This window comes from Lytechinus pictus, chromosome 9 (assembly GCF_037042905.1).
Source record: "Lytechinus pictus isolate F3 Inbred chromosome 9, Lp3.0, whole genome shotgun sequence".
NCBI classification, from domain to species: Eukaryota; Metazoa; Echinodermata; class Echinoidea; order Temnopleuroida; family Toxopneustidae; genus Lytechinus; species Lytechinus pictus.
Genome location: NC_087253.1, coordinates 16,483,701 through 16,497,715, shown reverse-complemented (window position 1 = coordinate 16,497,715; position 14,015 = coordinate 16,483,701). Strand labels below are relative to the sequence as shown.

At 36.3% G+C, this 14,015-nt stretch overlaps 1 protein-coding gene across 1 annotated transcript; it reads left to right on the top strand.

Moving 5' to 3' along the window:
* Nucleotides 1-539: 539 nt before the first annotated feature.
* Nucleotides 540-1,751, top strand: LOC135153095 (uncharacterized). The gene has a single exon (XM_064104320.1). It carries the CDS (start codon nt 542-544, stop codon nt 1,655-1,657), a length of 1,116 nt encoding a protein of 371 aa, XP_063960390.1. The 5' UTR covers nt 540-541; the 3' UTR covers nt 1,658-1,751.
* Nucleotides 1,752-14,015: the final 12,264 nt, after the last annotated feature.

Below are 14,015 nucleotides of genomic sequence, written 5' to 3'. Positions count from 1 at the left end.
CAATTTCAAAATCTGCATCAAAAGAAAGCTCACTTGGCAAAATTTCTCTTCTTTATATATTTTTTTGAGAATAAAAACAGTTCTTTTGGCCAATGCAATACATTTTATGGACTCAGAACTTGTTTATGAGTATTTTGAAAAGCGAAGAGTGAAATCTAAAAGAAAGTTTTGAAATAAACCAATGTCACAATTTACCTTTAATGGCGCACTCACATTTCTCTTATATACCGTAAGAGTCTGACGGCATGTACGGCGGTCGTACGCCGAGTCGAAAACAGCCGTTTAACAATTTTTGTATACCAGCTACCAAAAGGTGGTGGGATAAAAATGAATAAAACAGCTGTTTCCGACTCGCCGGACGGCCGCCGAAGGGGAAATGTGACTGCACCATAAGCAACAGCGGACATTAGCTTGCCGTGAATAATTTCAATAGGCCTTAGTAAGCCCAAATTTAATCTTTCACATTTAGTGCCTTATTCTACCCCCAGAAGAATGAAGTAAAGTCAAGATCACCAATTCCCACGATAGCTTTAGTTCGGCTATGATCGCTTGTAATAAAAGTCAACATAATTATCTTCACCTGATCATTAATTTCTGTGCAGAAATGTCGCCGCAGATGCAGAGGTCACCTGAACCAGATCGGAAAGCAGATGGACACGTGACCGAGACTGGCAGTCCAATGGGAGGTGGAGTTGGCGGGGCCGTAGGAGGGGCTTATAGCATGTATAGTGGCGCCAAAGGTGAACCTGCATGCGGGGAGGGGACTCCTATGCCGGGACCGCCTCACGGACAACCCGGTCCCATTAACGTTTCGAAACCCAAGCAAATATACCCAATACCAGAACCTATCGCAGAGATATCTTCCATTTATGACACCTCGAGTGACGGCGATGTCCTTCGCAATCCGGAACCTCGTCGAATATCCGATCCGACCACTCCCATGGAATTTTTTTCATTGCCATCTGAGTCTCTTGCAACAATGATGTCTTCTGTCAAGCAAAATACAGATAAGTTTGACAAATTGAAAAGGGGCTACCACAGTCAATGTGTTAGGAGCAAGCTGCAGCACTCAAAGTCCGTCGAGAATATAAGATCTTTAACCAATTCTGTGAGCTCCCAGCAAGGAGACATAAATTTCCTACTCACGATGATAGGATTTATCTCGGGAGATATGGCAGATTTAAAGTCAAGACTTGGTGCTATTGAAAAGAGACCGGAAGTTGCCATGCGCTGTAACCGAAACACATTTGCTTCGAGTTCAACCCACTCTATACCTTATGACTCAGAGAGGCAGCAGGGGCACCAATCTTTCATCCTACCATCCACGGACCTGAACATCCGAGCAGAACTCTTCCTCGTCGGATATGGCACTGGACAAGGCACACATCTCTCCCTGCGGATCGAAGCAAAGTCCGGCAACGCGAAAGAGACCGGTCAACTGCCCTCCCAATGCCGATTCGAGATCCGTATTCTCAACTTCGACGATGAAGACGAAACCCGAAAGAAATCCAAGGACTCGAAGGAAAATGACGGCGGCATGCACGTCGTTGAGTTTCCAAAGGTGATTGAGAAAGATGTTGTCGAGAACGAAGCCCTTGGATTCAAGACGAATGGCATGCTAAGAGTTACGCTCATTGTTTCTTGGGAGGAGAATTAATGGCGAATAAAATCGGGACCATTCAAGGAAAAGGACGACTTGTTGCCACCACGCCCCCAATACTCATATGAATACATAATATGTATATATATATATATATATATTGTAAAGAAATGGATGAAGAGAAAAATGGTAGGCGTAGCTTAAATCAAGGTTTCCCAGAGCTATCTACCCCTTGTTCTCTTCATCCATTTCTTTACAATATTTAATAAAAGAGTTGCCAAAGCTGTTGTACATGTATAACTTCACACATATACTGATATATATAACATACATTTGTATATATAAAAGAACAAAGAGGTAATGCATTGTAGTTCCACAACTACAATGCATTACCTCTTTGTCTCTTTCATCTCATCTGTGTCCAACACGCGGAATGTAATATATATATATATATATATATATATATATATTTATTGCCAATTGTTGACGATGGATTTGATATTCAAAAATATAAAACTGGGGCCCGTTTCATAAGAGTTACAACTGTTGTAACTTTGCCATTATGGCAACTACCATGGCAACAGGGCTCAGCTGCCAATCACAATCAATGTTACCATTGTAATTGCCATAATGGCAAAGTTACAACAGTTGTAACTCTTTATGAACAGGCCCTGATATGTTTGGTCATTTTTTTTCTGTGTATTTCGCTGTTTAATTTGTATATATTTATGATCCATTGCAATTTAATTTTTTCCCTATCACGTTACTATTGTATCATTTTTCTATATACCGGTATATATTTAAGTACTATTGTAACATTTTATTTGTACTATATATTTTGTTAACGAAAAATGAATTGAATTTGATTGGTCATTTTTTCTGTGTATTTCGCTGTTTGATTTGTATATATTTATGATTCATCAATTGTAATGAATTCTTGATCCTATCACGTTACTATTGTATCATTAAAAAATATATATTTAAGTACTATTGTATCATTTTATTTGTACTATATAGTTTGTAAACGAAAAATGAAATGATATTGATTTGAGCAATGAAAGAACCCATCAATACAGGGATATTCAATTCTAACTGTCTAATACGCATGAAATGCCTCTTAGGGGGTGTTGCAAGAAAATATTTGCGATCATTTGCAAATATTGATGCAATTTTACAACTGATAGATCAACGTTAGCTGTAGCAAATGAGATTAAACTTCTTGTTTCAAGGAGCAAATTAGCAATCAATCACTAATTTGCAATTAACTGCAAGACATGTAATTGATTTAGGGACCAACAATTGACTTGCAATTGATCGCAAGTTTCTTGCAACACCCGATTAGAGTTGAGCTCCCTTATACCTGCTCAAAAGAACACAGTGTCGAGCAGTGTGTCCACAGTCCCATAATACACAGTGAACACACACTGTGAAATCATCGTATCACGATGAAATTATACCTTTTTTTTTCTTGACAGTGTGAATCACATTTCCACATCGTCCACTGTGTGAGTACACTGTGAACGCTCACATTGGTCATGGAGTCCACATATCAGTAAGGAAATGTCCTCGCACTGTTAATTTCGATCATTTTAACAATGTATATGTCACATTTCTATGAAGTCTGCTATGTGAACACATTATGAACAGTTATACACAAAGTGTCCACAGTGTGAAAAATGTTTCACACTGTTAAAATTGATTATCTTAACAGTGTGTATCGCATATCCAGTCTACTATGTGTACACACTATGAACAGTTACACTATCGATGTGTCCACAGTGTGGAAATATCCTCGGACTGTTAATTTTGGTCATCTTAACTATAGTGTGCATCACATTTCTATGCAATTGTGATATGTGAACACACTGTGAACACACTGTTACACTGTCCAGGTGTCCACAATGTGGAAATGTCTTCACAATGTTGAATTTATTTTAACGGTGTTAACACACTGACCACACTGTGCACTATGTGAACACACTCGGTAATTTCAAGTCCGGTGTTGGCCTTAGTGTAGGTGTTGAAATTTGGATTGCTTCCCCTAGCTCCAAAACTTATTAAGAGTTTGTAAAACTGATCCAGATCACATTATTGACATCTCAACAACTTTTCGGGACCATCTTCATTCTATGTTTGGTGTTATTATCGTGTAAAAATTGACCTAACACCAACACCAAAAGGTCAACACTAAACTTGAAATCACCCACTGTGGAAACACTATTCATTCCAGCAGGGATGTTTTATCCCTAATTCGTATTGTATAAAACCCCAAACCGTATAGGTTAACTTATTGTTCAGTGCATTATAGAATTATTTTTTACGAATTCTCTTTCATCATAAAATCGCTAATTTCTGAGGTGCCTGATATATTGCCACTCGCAAGTTTTGAAAACAAAGATATATATGCAGCAGATCACCTATTTTTGACGACATGTATTTCATATTATAAATCATGTTAATAGTTAGTCTGCGATTGTGCAGAATACAATAGTATTAGAGATGTTTTATTTTTCTGAAGATCAAACTGAAATAACGCTGAGCAGAAAATAAAAATCTACTCCATTTAACATGTGTAGTGTCATAAAATTTCATAAATAATGAATTTCAATTCATTCTCTCATTTTATTGCCTTACTTTAGATAGTATGCTAATATTGACTAATTGTTTGTAAAGTACACAATATTGACCAGTACTATTAGTCAGTGGCGTGGGTCACAGCATGGGGGGGGGGGGCACCAGTAAAAAAATTTAGTCACTTAGTGAGCGAAGCGCGCTCAGTAGCTAGGTATACTGACCTAATAGAGACATTTTAAAGACAGTGCCATTAAACGGATATGTATGTCACTGATCAAATAATGCGAGCGCGAAGCGCGAGCTGAAAATTTTTGATATTCAGACCTTTAAAAAGGGACATTAAGCTATTTTTTAAAATCATGATACATACCTGTCTCGTTAAACAAATAATGCAAGCGCGAGCTGAATTTTTTTTATATATTGACCCCAAACAGGGACATTTTAAGGTCTATATTTTAGGAATCCACTAAGAGTATACATATCTCACCATAGTCATCTAATACGAGTGCCAAGCGCTTGCTGATTTTGTTAGAATTACATCTAAACACATGAAGCACTTGTAGTCATTGTAATCATGATTAACATATACGCATCTCACTAATCAAATACTGCGAGCGCTTTCAGGTCGCAAACCAGCAGCAGCGCGCTTCGCGTGCTGAGATCCCACCTCACGAGCCATTCAGAGTCTGCTTAGCAGACTAGATTTCGATAGGGAATTCATGATTGGAATATGACTGACACATTTTGCCCTATGATGTGGTGGGGTTTGTTTATTCTTCTTTCTTTCTTTTTAGTTTAAAGAGAAGGGGGTGTGTCTATAATGTAATTAGCCCAAAAATTTTAGATGAACAGACATGGTACCTGGGCCAAAATTTATCAAACAAAAAAGAAAGAAAAAAGCTGTTAGAGAGCAAAAAATATATTTTTTTCAGACAAAAATCTTATTTGGATAATTTTGACGCAACATTTTAAAAATAAATTATATATTTCAACCTGTCATATTCACTACCCTTTCTCCTTTTTTTTTTTTACTTTTTTCTCAGTCGTCAAACAAATTAGTGATTAGAGGAGCTATGATGAAAGGGAGATCTAAGATAGAAACAAGGTAGCTGAGTTCCTTTTATTCTGATACAATCAGTAAAAGAAAAAGAAAATAACCATTGCAATAAAGGTTCATGAGAAATTCAGCTTATTCAGATAGAAATGAAAAATAATTGCACAATATGCAAACTGGTTAGCTGAAAGAAAAAACATTTAGTACATGTATATAAACATCAGCACATATATTGATACAAGAAAAATAGTCGACCAGCTTATGGTTCATGAGAAAATAATACATTTATTCTAAATAGAAATAGAAACTTTAATTCACATCATGTGAATAGGCTCATTTTGAAAAAAAATCTGATTTATTGGTACAAAAATATAACATATAGTAGTTTCTTTCTAGCACCACAATATATCCTTGAAAAAAACAAAACATAAAATCAGATAGAAATAGAAAAGAAAATTGTACATAACGAAACATCATAAAAATAGGAGTGGGCTATAAATGGGTGATTTTTTGTTTTACTGTGGGAACAGTTTTTTTGTGTTCCTTTTACCTTATCTCAACATGAAATGACAATATTTTTTGTCTCAGGTCCGAGAAATTTTTTTTGAGCCTTTTTTCAGCCAAAATGTGGGTTTTATCATCCTGGGGTTCTGGGATATTAGATGGTACGAGGTCAACAATAGCAAGCAGTATCCATAAAACCCAAAGTGGAAGAATAAAAGCATTATAGCTGTATGAAGCTGCTTGCTATTGTTGACCTCGTACCATCTAATATCCCAGAACCCCAGGATGATCAAACCTACTTTTTGGCTGAAAAAAGGGTACAAAAATGGGAAAAATTAGGTATAATTACCTTTTAACTCTACAAATAATGGTTTAAAAGTACTAATTATAGGAAAAACAAATTGCCTGCCCCCCAAAAACATATGAATAGACACTAAAACCAGAGAAATTGACCACCAAATAAAAAGTTGTGGCCAAAACTGTGATTTTGGGGGGTTTTGGCGGCCATTTTGGATTTTGGCCCGGCACACTTTTTTCTCGGACCTGAGACAAAAAATATTGTCATTTCATGTTGAGATACATTACAAGGAATAAAAAAAACTGTTGTCATATTGAAATTACAAAAAAAGTATTTTTGACCCATGTATAGCCTACTCCTAATAATAATCTGATTAGGTATCACATCATTTTAAAATATCTCTATCCCAAAACATGCTAATAATGTTAAAAGGGAATTCAATCTCATGGGCGAATGTTATAAAAATAGAAAATCACAGAGGCAGATAGGTGAAGCTTAAAATAAAATCAAACAATAAGAAAGTTATTTTGTAAGAACTTGTAATCAATTTTCTCATTGGATTATGTAGAGTTGACAGGAACTACATTGCATCATTTGCATTTCCGTACTCTTCCATTACTTTTTTTTTTAATTCTGCTTCCTCTAAAGAAATTTTATTACCAGGGTTTGATTCTCCTTTAAAGTTTAATTGATAAAAAGAAAGCATCCAAATGGTATTAAGAAATGTTTCACATCTTAAAATAGTAATACTCAGTAATAAAATAAGATATTCAAACAAATATGATTGCAAAAATTGCAGATCCAGAAAGGCGTGCTGAACATCCCCTTTTTTAGTGAATGAGTACAAAAATATGAAAATGACAATGATATTGTTATTTTATACATGTTCAGCCCCCACCCCACTCTCAAAATCTGTCAGCAGACCATGCTACTTATGAATATAATTATATATAAAAACATTAAATGAAGCAATTTATAACATTTATATTTGGTAAACATAAATATATAAAAATCTCTAAATTTCTCCATTACTTAAATATCTTAATTTCATTATTTTATAAAAGACATTATAGAAAAATATACATTATGGAATAATAACCTGGAGTCATTCATAAAAACAATTCCCGCACGGATGGCACAATCCATGTTCAGTTGTTCACCGGAATTGTATCATTGGTGTAGGGGGGGGGGGCTACAATCAGGAAGACTTCGATTGTACTATGTTTCATAAAGTAAATATCATTCCAATTACAAATCACTATACATGTACTTTTGAATCATGGATATTTTATGAATATATGACCTATTTTACTTTGCACACACAATATATCTCATACGGTAATCAAATAATGTTTAATTTGACACATGTATGCCTGAATATACAAGTACAAATATTAAACTTCTAAAACATAAAGAGATAGCATAAACAATACACATTGAAATTTCAGTTACATGTAGTTGCATTAATAAGTAAATGCATAGCATTGTTTGAAATACATATACCATTAAATGGATAATGCTAAGCATACCATATACTGAAATATTCATTATTATAAAATAATGTGATATATTATCATATTAATCTAAGTCATAAACATTATGAACATTATATAATAACTTGTAGATTGCATTTAATGTTAACAGTTCAAAAAAAATAATATAGGCTCATGGTAGCCAGGTCAGAGTGATAAAAATCTAATGCACCATATACAAATAATGTACGTAAACACGTGCATGCAGGGCCAAATAATGAACGATGCGCGAGGAGAGCCAATGGATATATAGCCTCTTGTCGAGGCCCTGGCGGCTGCTTCCCGAGCGAAGCGAGGGATTTCCTAATTCGCGAAGCGAATAAGGCCTGGCGCGGCGCTCTGCTTCGCTCTCTCTCTTCATGCTCTTACTTAGCCATGTTCGCTCGGAAAGCATCCGACAGGGCCTCGACAAGAGGCTAATGGATATACCGCACCGAGGTCCGGCCGCAGGACCGAGTGCGGTATATCCATTTGGCGAGTCGAGCACAGAGTTCATTATTTAGGTCCTCTATGCACACGAATGTGTGTATTGTTTGTTTTATACAACCCCCCCCCTTCACCCATGTTACTGAGTTACATCGAATGCTTCTTTAAATCTAAATTTTAGATAATTCAATAACTCGCACTACTCTGACGTCAGAGTGCGGGATAGTGCATTTTGGATGCAATAGTGCAATTAGCTGAATATCATGTGATCCGATTTGGACCAATCAGATTGCAGAACATTCTTGGGAGTTGTATAATTTGAAATATTACAGTGATAAACCAATATATATAATATGAAACATAAGTGGCCTTACAAGGCATACATGTATAAACAAAAACTATTTAATACAGTTTAATACCTGGGTGTCAGAGTGACAAAAGCATAATGCACCATTATGGTAACAATGATGATAATTTAAATGATTTTTATCATGATTGGATCAAGTCATGCACATTAAAAATATGACAAAAACAAGAGATACTCGGCGGGTCGCGCGGCCGAGCACATTTATCCCCCGAACCCACCGCGTCTTCCGTTATTGCGATATATAGAGCTCACACAGAAATTGACAAATAAATACAATTATCATGGCGACAATGACCCTGCCCACATGTTGCCTGTGGGTACCAAATTTGATGACAATAATGACGCAGCAGCATGACTCTGCAGAACCTAAAGTATAGTATCACATGTTGGGGAATACAATTATAGAGTAATCTGGATATATTTTGTAAACCTAACCCTAAGACCCCCCACCAAAAATAATAGGATTCTTCGCTTCACCTTCTAATATTGCTTCCGTGTGCCAACTGTTGTGACAAACTGGAAAAAAAGCATAAGTTACATGTTTTACCAAATTTTCCACAGAATATGGTTACCGTGGCAAACATGTCTCCACCCACTCCAAAATCATTAGGCGACTTTGCTTTACCATAATGGACCTTCATGACAAATTTGAAGATAATTGGAGAAGAAATGCAGCCAGCTATAAGTAGAGCACTCACAAAGAAATCTCTGCTATTTCCACAAAAATCTTGTTACCATGGCAACGATGTATCCGGCCACACCAAAATCATTAGGTGGCTTTGCTCAACCCTAAAGGGACTGGGCTATTTGAGACGTATTGGCGGGGGGGGGGGGCATGATGGCCACCCTTCTGATCTCGGCCTCCGTTTGCGTGATCGCGCCGAAATTCGGCACGCACATTCTTTACCGCATAAACTGCAAGCCAGTTTCGGAAATATTGCGCGAAGCGTCGAGGGCGGGGGCATCATGGCCCCTTAGTCCTTTTAGGGTTAATGGACCTTCATGCCACATTTGAAGATGATCAGAGAAGAAATGCAGCTGGTAGAGCGCTCACAAGGACATCTCTGCTATTTCCTCAAAAACTCTTGTTACCATGGCAACGAAGTCTCCGCCCACACCAAAATCGATACGCTTCTTTGCTTTACCATAATGGACCTTCATGCCGCATTTGAAGATGATCGGAGAAGAAATGCAGCTGGTGGAGCGCTCACAAGGACATCTCTGCTATTTCCACAAAAACTCTTGTTACACTGGCAACGATGTCTCCGCCCACAACCATAATGGACCTTCATGCCTACCCAGGATTTAACATGTGGAATGAGACAAACTGAAAAGTAGGGCAAAGCAGCCAGTCTACAGAAAATTATGTCATTTTGATCTAGGGGGGGGGGGGGCTTACTTTGGGTACTGTACTACTGGCCTGCTCAAACAATCTAGAACACAATATGGTTGCATACATTTATACACAGCCTCTTTACATTTTTGGCCTACTGCATAAATTGTGGTAATTCAACACAACTCCAAAAATCAAATTCTAACTGATTATCAACTAATCAAAAATGCATATTTACGACTTGCACTATACTGGATCCCGTCTTTACATTTTTGGCCTGTTGCATAAATTGTGGTAATTCAACACAACTCCAAAAATCAAATTCTAACTGATTTTCAACTAATCAAAAAATGCATATTTACGACTTGCACTATACTGGATCCCGTCTTACAAAGAGTTGCCATTGATCCGATCAACTACAACTATGGAAAGCCAGCAATGTCAACACTAGCTAAAATGCACTTTGTTGAAATATTTTCTAGATATGATGCACATTTCATACATTCATAATTTTCTTGAAAATTTGGTGTGCTTTTCTTTTTTACAAAGGACATTGTGCAAATTTTCTGTAGGAAAAATTATGACAATGATGGATTTCCATAGAGATGTGGTTGGTTGGATCAATCGTAACCCTTCTTAAGACGTGATCCTGGTGTGTTGTCATTTTTTAGCATAAGAACTATTTCAGCAACAGGTCTAAGACAGCATAGTCTATAAATAGTCATGTTATAATAAAAAAATGTACTCTTATTGTCAAAACATTCAAGGCATATCATTCCTTTGTGCATGTTATACAAATTACCCTGCAGTAACAATTGCATTATTTCCAAGGAGCGTTAAAACTGTGAAAGTACTGAAAATGACAAAATGTTGGCAGTTGGTATAAATCTCATTCAGTGAACAACCATGAAGCATTACTATTATTGCCTTACACCATAATACCTGAAATACAGTTGATGCTCTGTCTAGGAAGCCTCTGGAAAGTTTCAGGTTGTCAAGAACAACCTTATTCAACATACATGTATGTATCAAAGCTTAATACATTAACAGTGACATGTGTATACACTGGATGTTAGTATCAATGCTACCAACATCAAACTTACATGTATCATAGCTGGGATAAAGATTACTGTGAATGGGTACGATATTCTTCTTCCTCCTCTCTGAGCACATGCCACATTCTGCAAGGTGTAATATCATACTACAGTTTTGCCTAATTTAACTGGCAAGTGCAATGCACCGGGTGAACACCCTACTATTTGACGTATATATTCCAAAATATTGCCTTATACTACTACTACTACTCAGTGGCGTACCTAGGATTTTCCACAGGGGGGGGGGGCAAATTCGTCCGCCAAAAAAATTGACAAGCAAAAAAGAAAAAAAAAGGTCTTCGACCACAAATAAAGGATTTCGGTACCAGAAAAAAAATTGACAAGCAAAAAAAAAATTTAAAAGGTCTTCAAGACTCGTCAGGGGGGCAGGGATATGTCCCTTGCATGAGTTGTGACTCGTCAGGTGGGCCAGTCTGCCCCCTCTGCCCCCCGTAGGTACGCTAGTGCTACTATACTACTACTACTGTGTTGCCATAGTCCTCAAAGAACCATTGGCATTCTCTTGTATGCATTTTCTCTTTCCATTCCACCGACTGTCCAAAATCTCTATTAGTACATGTTCAATTTATTAACTCTTATGACCCTCAAAATCATTTATAACTATTTAACAATGATTACTGAAATATTTTCTTCATTGTGAAAGCAAAGTGAAACAAAATAATAAATAAAATAAATTTAAAATATAGGCAGAATTTTGGGGTTTTTGGCTTCCCATAATTTTGGCACAGAGTTAGACCATGGTCTAAGTTAAACTTGAGAATACAGGCCAGTGAGTTAATCAATGAATTATATATGACAATATGTAAGTTTGTGTTTCTTATACTATTTATTAATGCAAGCTCTGTCAGTCAACCAACTCTCCTTTTTTACTCTTCTTTCATTGCACATTCTTTCCATCATAGGGCTCAGCTCATGTTACATAAAATAACCGAATCAGTCATAATCCGATGTTAATCTAGTTCTACATGTACCTCATGATAATCCATCTGTTAATCTTCGAATAGTACTTTCTCCTCTTCTGTCTCTCCTTATATTTGCACGTTCTGTCATCATAGGCCTCAGCTCACATCTCATAAAATGAACCAAATCCGTAGTAATCAGTCTATTTTACTTAATCTTTACCAAATTGTTAACCTTTCTTTGAGTGCTGTTTAAAAAATTATGTTGATCCTTGTATCTGCAAGTTCTTCCTTTCATAGCGTTCGGCTCATACTTCATAAAGCAAACCAAATTTAATCAGCTCATTTAACTCAGCCTTTACCAAATGACCATCCATCTATTCATCTTCCATCTGTGCTTTCCGTCTCTCCTTAATATATTTGCAAATTCTGTCAATCATTGAACTTAGTTCATATTTCATAAAGTAAACCAAATTTCAGTAATAATCAGCCTTTTGACTCAACCTTTTAAAGGAAATCAAAACCCAAGAAGAGAAGCAATCTAATCTGAAAGAGTAAAATTAGAGGAACAATTTAAAATAAGTTTCATCAAAATCGGTTATGAAATAAGCAAGTTATGGACATTTAAAAAGTCTTGTACTTTCTATGGGATCCTCAAATTGGCAAACATGCTTCAAAATGGCTGATTTTGTGGACAACTCTCCATTTGTTTTGTACACAAATTTTCAGATTTTCTACTTTTTCCCCATATTTCACTTGATCTCCTCCTGACCTTGAAACATGTGGTGTGAATTATATTTTCCCATGACAAATGTTGTGCTCAGAAGAATGCAAGATACAGTTTGAAAGATAATGAGGAAAATCTGAAAATTTGTGTACAAAACAAATGAAGAGTTGTCCACAAAATCAGCCAGTTTGAAGCACGTTTGCCAATTCGAGGATCCCCATAGAAAGTACAAGACTTTTTAAAACGTCCATAACTTATATTTTATAACCGATTTTGATGAAACTTTTTTTTAATTGTTCCTCTCATTTTACTCTTTCCAAGAAGATCGCTTCTCTTGTTGGGTTTTGGTTTCATTTAATATCATCCATCTGGTAATCTTCCATCAGTGCTTTCTGTTCTTCTGTCTTTCCATCATAGGGATGACTGAGTAACTGTAAAATTCTGTAGGAAATACATTAAAAAAATAAGTTATTATAAAAATCACTATCATGTATGGTCCATTTATACATTTAAACGTATATTGAAAAAATGGCAATAAAATTCATCTGAAGAGAATTCAGGGGATGCATCTTTTTACCTCTGGCACATACAAATTACAGGGAATAATTTTACTTACCAAATTTGCTTAACTCTTTTGGGTCATAACAGAAAAGCTCTCAATGAAGTTCTGGACAGCCCTATTTAAAAGTCAGCTACAAAAACAACGTTTTGTGGAGCAGTTTTTTTTTTGAAGGGGAGCAAATTGCAATGCAATACCAGGAAATTTATTCCCTAAACCAAATTTAATTATGTGTTCTTTCAAAGATAAGAGTTTGTAAGGATTTTCATACACTCACTCAGATACGCATCATGTTGGCTATGCCTGCAATACCATTATAAAACTCAAATATGGCCTCGCTGTCTGCTTCTTCTTCAAACTTATGCTGACAAACTGATGCACGATTCTCGGATACACAATTTTCTACAAAATGACTTGTATGAATTGAATGTTATTACGTCAGACAGTTTTTTTACGAATTTCATGTCAGTGGTTTTCAGATTTTGGTACAAATGAACTTCATCTGCACATGTTCAGATTGTATCTCTCAATTGGTTTACTGCCCGATGCTATGTTAGGCAATTCTTTAGGAGTTCATGTCGGTGGCTTCTAGATTTTGGTACAAATTACCTTTAACTGCAAATTGTGCTCAAAAATTTTCTCTTAATTTTCTTGAGTGTTGCTATATCAGGAAATCCTCCAATAATTAATGTCAGTGGGTTTTAGATTTTGGTATAAATGATCTTTATATGTGCATGCTACATGTAAGATGGTATCTACAAACTTGCTAATTGAAATCACATAATGGTACTTACGCTGTTAAGACTATGGGTATGGGGTAGATGGCTGCTGCGAAGTAGAACGTGAGTTGAGGGAAGTCAAGGAGAACTGCCTTGGCAAAGACACCATTCATCAGGATCGGGGAAAGCATTTTACCAATTGATGTTGTGATGGAGAGCAGAGCAAAGGCAGTCCCTGTCATGAAAATAAATACAATTATTACCTATACGAGGTGTTTCTTCGTGGCAATCATTATCCATATTTTGCG

Excerpts from the sequence above, each read along its gene's own strand:
- LOC135153095 (XM_064104320.1), top strand. The coding sequence starts at position 542 with ATGATCGCTTGTAATAAAAGTCAACATAATTATCTTCACCTGATCATT.